The 9,042-nt window shown below is 30.0% G+C and overlaps 1 protein-coding gene across 2 annotated transcripts in view; it reads left to right on the top strand.

Moving 5' to 3' along the window:
• LOC106465312 (calcitonin gene-related peptide type 1 receptor-like) overlaps nucleotides 1–9,042 on the top strand; it is a 91,876-nt gene that overhangs the window by 63,382 nt on the left and 19,452 nt on the right. For both annotated transcript variants that reach the window (XM_022393182.1, XM_022393183.1), the window contains 5 exons: nucleotides 3,147–3,253; nucleotides 4,388–4,479; nucleotides 5,465–5,591; nucleotides 6,622–6,775; nucleotides 8,152–8,218. In XM_022393182.1, the coding sequence (XP_022248890.1) occupies nucleotides 3,147–3,253; nucleotides 4,388–4,479; nucleotides 5,465–5,591; nucleotides 6,622–6,775; nucleotides 8,152–8,218 (547 nt within the window). The remainder of the gene's footprint in view (nucleotides 1–3,146; nucleotides 3,254–4,387; nucleotides 4,480–5,464; nucleotides 5,592–6,621; nucleotides 6,776–8,151; nucleotides 8,219–9,042) is intronic.

Genomic DNA, 9,042 nt, shown 5'->3' with positions numbered 1-9,042 from the left:
TTTGGTGATGTCCTTCAAAGTTACCTTCCCCATCGTCAATCGGATACATTTTACAATGTTTGGTGATGTCCTTCAAAGTTACCTTCCCCATCGTCAATCGGATACATTTTACAATGTTTGGTGATGTCCTTCAAAGTTACCTTCCCCATCGTCAGTCGGATACACTTTACAATGTTTTGTGATGCCCTTCAAAGTTACCTTCCCCATCGTCAGTCGGATACACTTTACAATGTCCTTCCAAATTACCTTCCCCATCGTCAAACGGATACACTTTACAATGTTTTGTGATGTCCTTCAAAGTTACCTTCCCCATCGTCAATCGGATACATTTTATAATGTTTTGTGATGTCCTTCAAAGTTACCTTCCCTATCGTCAGTCGGATACACTTTACAATGTTTTGTGATGCCCTTCAAAGTTACCTTCCCCATCGTCAATCGGATACACTTTACAATGTCCTTCCAAATTACCTTCCCCTTCGTCAATCGGATACACTTTACAATGTTTTGTGATGTCCTTCAAAGTTACCTTCCCCATCGTCAATCGGATACACTTTACAGTGTTTTGTGATGCCCTTCAAAGTTACCTTCTCTCATCGTTAATCGGACTCAGTTTGAGGTGTGGCTGGAATTTTGTAAACTTTTCAGTTGTGAGCATTTATCATTTTCAAATCCTTTTTGTTATCTAATCAACGGGACAATGAGGTATTCTCTGCTTCCTCGTTATGGTTATTTTTGGTCAGCATGTTCTTTGACGTAGCTTTAGCCTTTGTTTTGCCTTTGTGAGTTTAAACACTTTCTTGGAGAATATTAATGCTTCTTTTATCGTAGTGTTATGTCCTTTAGCTGTAGATCATTTAACAGACTCGCTACACGAATATTTTTTTCCTTCAATAAAAATTAAGAGTTACATCATAATGATAGCCATACTTTAAACGGTTCTTATGGTGTTTTGTTTACGTTGAGGTATTTAATTATCCACCCATTCTATGTTCCCACATATTTATTAAATTTAAACTTTAAAATCTTATATATCTATTGCGAACCGTCTGTCTTCTTTTTTTGGCAGCCGTTTCTCGCGCTACGTTTGAAAAGCTGCGCACGCAGACAAAGCACTTTTGAAATGACGGAAGAACAGGCAAGAATAATGTTGATGCCATATTTTATTTATAAAGCAGGATATTCCACGCAAAGTTGTTAGGAATTAATCACATTATCATTCACATTTCAGAATGTGATGTAACTTAAATAATAAAAGTGTAGATTTACCGTATGTTATTGTTGAGCGGCTCTTAGCATGACTGAAATGCTCAAGAATTACTTTTCGTGGTAGGCGGTATAAGTAGCTCAGAGCTTTGGCCCTGAGAGAGAACAAGAGTGCAACACAATTAACTTTTTTAAAGTCCATGAAATAATTTAAATTTATAGATTAACTTAAACGTTTCCTGTCACTGGGGAGGTAGGTCTATCTAATTACTGAAAAAGAAAACAGGTCAAATAGCACTTACCATCTTAAATATTAAATTTTTGGAAGTATTTTTATAAACGAATCCTATTAATTGAATTAAAACTGTTAACAGTAAAATAATGATAATAAGTATTTATTAAAACACAGTATAAACATGTTTGTTTTTTCACCTGAACGACATCTTATGCACACAAAGGGCTGAACAGACAGGTAAAAGACCTCTGTGATCCAAACACAATCGTCCCTAATTTTGATTTGTGGAACAGAGGGGAACCAGTTGGTCGTCAGCACCCTTCTCAACCCCTCTCTACCCTGAAGTAACTACTTACACCAAAGAGAGAGATTGACTGTGACTAATATAACGCACCCACAGCTGAAAGTAAGAAGAGTGCTGGGTAGCACTAAAGATCGAACCCGAAATTCTTATATTCCCAGTTCAATACGCTAACAAACAGGTTACGCTCGGATCCAGTGTTAAGCATCTATTCTATATTCTAATTATCTTGATTATAATTTGTATAACTGTTTGATTGAATCCTCATTTCATCAATAAAAAGAATGAAATGTCTTGTACAGTTGTTTATATATTTAGAAATTTGATAAATTACATGAAACCTTCTGGTGCTTTTCTGTTACTGTGTCGATCCTCTTCTAAAAACTTCCGGGTATTTCTGTATTCTCATCGTATTGCCATTCAAACTGACAATGTTTTTTCTCTAATCTTAAACTGTATAATGTATGACACAGTATATTTCTTGTTTTTTAATATAAATGGAGTTCATTAATATTTTACCGTAACGTGTTTAATTTAAAGATGACATTAATGAACACTAAAAGAAATTTGTTTCTTTATTTTAACAATGATTTCTGTGTTGGCTTTGAAATAAGTTTTCCATTGCGATTATATTTATTTATTCAAACCACTTATGTTTAATAAGTTCATCTCTCTGTAATGGATTTTAATAATTGTTTTAATATCATTATAAAATGGAAGACACTATTTCGGGTTATATGCGTACTTTTGTTTAATTAGATAGAGGCAAAAAGGAAATTCTATGTATTATAAAATAGGTGGAAGTCTAAGAAAGTTATTTTTATATTATCATAAACTTTTTTTAGGTTTTTACAGTTTAAATGGAGAATTTTAATTGATCGGCTTATAGTTATTTAGTAAGTGTTAACTATTAATTCTATTCCTTTATTTATACTGATCTTCACTGTGTAAGGATTGTATATGTATATTTATTATCTGCATCATAATTTATGCTACTGCTTTATATTTTTTTTACCTTGGAACTGTAAATCGTTTCTGATTCTGTTTTAGTGTCACTTTGATTGTAGCTCGTTTTTCCTATTTTGTATGTAATTTAGAATTTTACAGGTTGTTTACGTATTAAGCGAAAGTGTAAAATTTCAATTTTAAAACAGTTTTATTAGATTACTATAGTTGACCGTAATTTACAAAAACCTTAAAGTGGTCAGTGTAACTCATACAAAGTTACTCATTCGATGAAAAACGAGAATTGTAATGATTAGTGTAATCGATGAACAGGAACCAGATCTCAAATAGGGAAGACTTGCACTGTCTGTAATTAAGGCTTGGTTTGCATAAATAGGCATCAGTATAGATAGGGATGATTTTCTTTGCAAACAAAATGCATTAACCTTTTGTCATTTGTAGGCCTCGCTTATAAGTTTTGCCAAAAAGACGGCAGCTGGTTTCAACACCCTGTTACCAATAAAACTTGGTCTAACTACACCACCTGTGTGGACAGAGAAGATTTGAAGGTTTGTTTTTATTTTTTATTTTTTACCGTTATAAAACGAAATAAAAATGATAAAATATTTTTGCATATATACTCCATATCATTATTCATGTTTTGTGCTTTTAATGTTTATCGTACAAAATAATAGATCTAAATAATAACCTTGTTTTTTAGAGAGTGGATGGATTTCTAGAAACTTATATGTTTCATTACTGGTATGTTTAAGTTTCGAAGTTATAAAAATGCAGTTATTCAAGTGATATACTTTTATTTCTTTAGCTCTGAGTTAAGATATTTTCTCTAAATAAACTGACATGACTAGCTTAATGCAATTATAAGACAGTTAACGCAAACATTAATATACTCATGACACGTTTGGTATAATATGAAATAATCTATCAAAGTTGATCCTCTGACATGTTTTAGTACAATATCCAGTTACGTTTACTTTCCTGTTTCCTTTATTTTCATGGGTAAGTTAGACGTTTGGTACAAGTTTTCCTAACAAAAAACATATAACGATTTTCTATGACATTCCAAGTACAATGTGCGTCAGTTGGAGAGCAGTCTTAGAGAAATACGATTTACTGAAAAGTAACAATTAGCTTATTTGTCGTTCAGTATTCTGAAAACGCTTCTAAAGTTTACTTTCTTTATGAAGATATGTATTCCGTACTTCTGGATAAGTTATAAAGAGTCAAAACTACTACTAACTATTGAGTCACAATTAAATAATAATTCATCGTTTTGAAATTTTCACGAAAGATAAATCTTGCGTGTGGAACATAAGTTATTTATATAAAAATTTTATGAGAAAGATATAGGTTGTGGCTCTGAAGAAGCAAAACGTGTTTCTGTGTTTTGTAAGAAAAGATAAACATACAATCAATGGGGTTAATATTGTAAACAGAAAGTGTTAGTAAGGAAATTTTTGCTGCTTCATATTAACGTTAAATAAAGATATTAAGTGTCTTAGAAATCTTCGAATAAAAGCTTGGTAGCGAGAATAAAACAATAATATGGAAATTAAGATCACTGGTTTTAAACGCCCAAAACGTTCTATATACTTATTATAAAAGTTGTGAAAAACACAATTAAGTTCTTCATGGAATGAACAGTAGACTAATTAAATATTTTGTCTCTTTTTTTCTTACAGTTTCGTCAACGTATAAATAACTTGTATATTGGTGGTTATTCTGTTTCCGTAGTGGCTTTGATACTGTCTTTGATCATCTTTTTTTATTTCAAGTATGTCAGTTACACATGAAAATTACTCAACATTGTAACCATAAAATGTTTTCTCTAAATGTATTCTGTTTGAAGAAGACACGTGATATATGTGACGAATATATATATGTTTTACATACATCATGGTGTATATGATCTACATTTCTAAGTGCTGTACACCATCCACAGATCAAATCTTGTATGCTGACATAATATGTAGTGGCTTTGCAATAAGTGAGTGCCGACTCTGAGCTCTACTTCTACAGGATTTTGTTATGAAATGCAAACTTTATAATTTATTTAACTTAGTACTTTTTGTTTGAAGTTTGATTATCTTATGAGTTCTACACTAGAACATAAATAGGATACATGTTTTCTAATCATGAAACAAATTATAGCTGAAATTTTCAAAATGTGATGATTTTAATGACCCACTACTAATTTGGAAAACACTCTGCAACTGCAGTTTTAAACTGCAGTGTTAAATGTAATTTAGGTAAGAAATATGTTAAATGTAATATTGGCAAGAAATATGTTAAATGTAATTTAGGCAAGAAATATGTTAAATGTAATATAGGCAAGAAATGTATTAAATGTAATACAGGCAAGAAATATGTTAAATGTAATATAGGCAAGAAATATGTTAAATGTGATTTAGGCAAGAAATATGTTTTTCAAACTGTTATTGCACCATTTGTACAGTTTAAATCTACTGATGATAAAACGGTTAAAGTGTAACATGTTCTACTATTTACGGAGTAATTTCTATATAAAGTAAATATAGTTTTGTTAAGCATAACATTTTAAATAATTTTCAAAAGAAATAGTGTATGTTCTTTAAAGTGAATTTACAAATAAAACAAGCATATGTTCTAAAATCATGCTGAAAGTTTTCCATTATAATTGAATAATCATTTTTACGAAGTATTTAACTTCATTTGATATGTTTCAAATACATCAAAGAATTTTTTGTATGTAAAATAATTATTCTAATCTCGTAATTTAGATCTCTTCGCTGCACCAGAGTTACCATCCATAAGAATCTTTTCATATCTTTTGTTGTCAACAACATTATGTGGATAATTTGGTATATTGAAGTTGTTCAGCGACCACAGGTGGTGTTGGAAAATGGAGTATGTTAGTCTTTATCGGCAAATTGCGACCTTTAAAGTCTGGTTCTTTGCTTTCTTTACGAAAATATGTATTTCATATTTTTGGAGTTACTTTGGATACTCACTACTATACATATTACAAGAAGTAAAAATCACTACTAACTGTTGAATGGTAATAAGATAATAAATCACCGTGTTGAAATTGTCACGAAAGATAAAATTTGTATGTGGAAGATATTTTATCTAAGTAAAATGTAACAGATGTATTATCATTTACAAAGTAAATGTTCTGTAAAGTAAATTAAAAATAGTTTTATAAAGTATTTCTATTAGGAACCCTCTAGCCAACAAAGTCAATAGTTACAAGTTCTACACAATCGGTTGGATCCGCAGATGGTATCGTATTATTATAGCTGAAAAAATATTCTGTACCATACAGATTTAATATTAGCTATAAAATCAAAATCTACTAATCTCCTGTACCCTAGAAGTTTGATTTTAACTATGAAATAGTTAAAAATAAAGGACACCCCATTGATAGGCTTTTAACGTTTATTTCTGAAACTGTATTTTACGCCTGTACTTGGTTTGTTATTCCTATATGTTGTGAAATAAATGATTAAAACAAGGGAGAGATGTACTTAAAAGCAGTAGTGAAAACAGATGTAATTATCCTGTAGTTGTTTAAAGAAAATGAACGAAAACTTCTACAAAGAAGATGCTCTGAATTAACCCCACTAACATCATCTCAAAATAAGTTTATTAGTATAGTCTTTCTTATCATTTCTTAGAAAATTGCAAAAAAACATTTTGGCGAAAAGTTTATGATATAGCTTTCACTCCTCAAAAAAAATCCTTAATTATTTACAACCACTTAAGGATCCCAGAACATTCTAGACTATTAAGTAAAAATAACAGAACATGTTATGACTAATGTTTTGTATTTGTAATTGGTAATGTATAACTTTTAAAAGATGTGAAATATCATTTCATTGACTATACATACAGTCAATTGTTATCACTTGTGATACGTTTTACTGTGTGTGTTTAGCCTGCTTGCCAAGTACTTCACGTTATAGTACGATACTTTCTTGTCTGCAATTACTTGTGGATGTTTTGTGAAGGTCTCTACTTGCATACTTTACTGGTTGTAGCTTTTGTTGCCGAGAAGAAAATCATGACATGGTTCTACGTTCTTGGATGGGGTAAGGTAACACGATTTTTCTAGTTTAACTTATTTTTCGCTAATCAAAACCACCAGTCGTATTTAATGATCTCCTTTAAGAGTTTAAAGAGTTATTCGAGCTTACAATTACAAATTTGAAGTAAAATTTGCTAATTTTATGTAAATAATAACAATCATTACGTTATGCACAAAGCCGCTAAGTTTTTAATTGATGTTTAGTATATGTTTCTTTTATAATTCGTTTTGTAAGTCACAATTATGTGGATACTATATAAATTTCAAAAGATCTACGATCAAAATACATTTAAAGGTTCGATAAATATCGAAGTTGATAAGCTAGTCTTTTATCCAAATTTTGTTTTTATAATTCCGAAATGCGTTTGCTACCACATTTGTTTTGCAATGGATCAAATGTTCGTATCTGCTTTGGATCTATTTCGGAACACTTTTACGATAGTCTGAGAAAAGATCGTTTTGCATCTTGCTGTATTGTTGTTTCTTTAATTCTGATTGTTCGTTGATGACATGACTAGAGAAGTTTTCAGATTAAACCATACTTGTTATTTTATTTGAGCAAAAATGTATTGGAATTTTAATGATTTACTTTCTCCAGTTTTAGGTATAAAACAAAAGCTGGTTATGTGACTCTAGATTCTCTAATAAATGAGTCTAAGACATTCCAGTCGGTTTCTTGAAAAAAAAATCTTTCTGAGTAATTAGGCTTCAAACTTTTATTTGATTTAGTTTGTGTGTGTGTGTGTGAATTTCTAAAATAAAAGTGGAATGTTCTTGTTTCCAGTGCTCAAAATATAAATATTTTGTCTAAAAGCCCAACCTCCTAAAAGATTCTAAAAACAGATTTTATTTTTTATGGTTAAAAGCATTACCAAAAGCAGTGATTTCGTTTTAACTGTTCAAACAACGTAGTTCTCTTCTGAGAGTATTGACAAATATTTCATTCAAATTATATGATGCTCAAACTTTATTTCATCCCTTTAAATCTTGAGTAATAAAGCTATTATTTTATGCTCTTTGTATGAAATTAAATTGTAAATAATGAGGTCTAATAAGTTAGTTTTAGGTGTAATAGAAAAGCTTAGTTATTGTTTATAATTTTCGGGGTCTTTCACCATATAGGCACAGGCTTTGTTTTAATATATAATACATTGTCATTAAACATCTAACTCCAAAATGAAAGAATGCTTCATTTTTTTCTTACCGAACTAAAAAAATTAAATATAATCAAGAAATTTTCATAGTAGCTTCCTATATTAGTTTTATTTAACAAGCATTTGTGCAAAATACATACAATGGAATATTATTCATCTATGCGTATGTGTAAATATGAAGGAATAAGTTTTATTTTTCATAATATGTATTTTCTCACATCCGCAGGTACTCCCATGATCCTGATCATCGTATACACAGCAGTAAGAAGCTATCAATCTCGTGACACTAATTTGTAAGTAAACGTCAGTGATCTCGCATACTTATAAAATAGAGTTCTTTACTTGTGATTCTGAAACACAACTAGACGATCGAAGAAGTACTATGTTTCAGTAAACAGTGTTTCTAATTTTATGTTGTTGGAGCATTTTATTATAGCCAGTATTTATCTTTTATGAATTCCTGTAAAATAATATTTAAAATGTTTATTTAATTCGTAGCTAATATCAAAGCATCCCATTTTTTATTACATTAGGATACTCGTATTTTCATTCATCATTATCTATATCAAGATTCTATATTTAAATATATTAGTTAATGTAATTGTGCCCCCAGTGGCAGAGCAGTATGTCTGCGGACTTACAACGCTAAAAACCGGTTTTCGTTACCAGAATACTCCAGAATTAAAGTTCTTTTTTCATTATTAACAACCGATGTGGTCGTATTTTTTTCATCATAATTATTATTTTAATTTCTAAAAGTGTTGTTATTTTTTTGTTTAAAACGCAAAAGATACTTATAATTTTTGGAAAGAGTTAGTAATTATTTTATTTTATTTAATATATATAGTAGACAACTATTTTATTTAAACTTTAACTTTTTGTTTAAATTTGAAGATACATCTTTAGACATTTTGCATATCAGAGTAAACTATTCTATTTTAGATCATTTTAAATTGTAACTTATTTTTACTCTACAGGAGCTAATGACCGTAACTTATGTTTCAGTCCAAGCGTTTTACAATTATTAAATGTACATAAAGATAAAAACTCTTCACCAATAGAAACAGTTACCAACAAAGTACTCTAGTAGACCTGTTCAATATTTATACAGTCCTCC

The sequence above is a fragment of the Limulus polyphemus genome, unplaced genomic scaffold, assembly GCF_000517525.1.
Source record: "Limulus polyphemus unplaced genomic scaffold, Limulus_polyphemus-2.1.2 Scaffold1905, whole genome shotgun sequence".
Lineage (NCBI taxonomy): Eukaryota > Metazoa > Arthropoda > Merostomata > Xiphosura > Limulidae > Limulus > Limulus polyphemus.
Note: the sequence above shows the minus strand (reverse complement) of the source record. Positions and strands in the feature narration are given on the sequence as shown.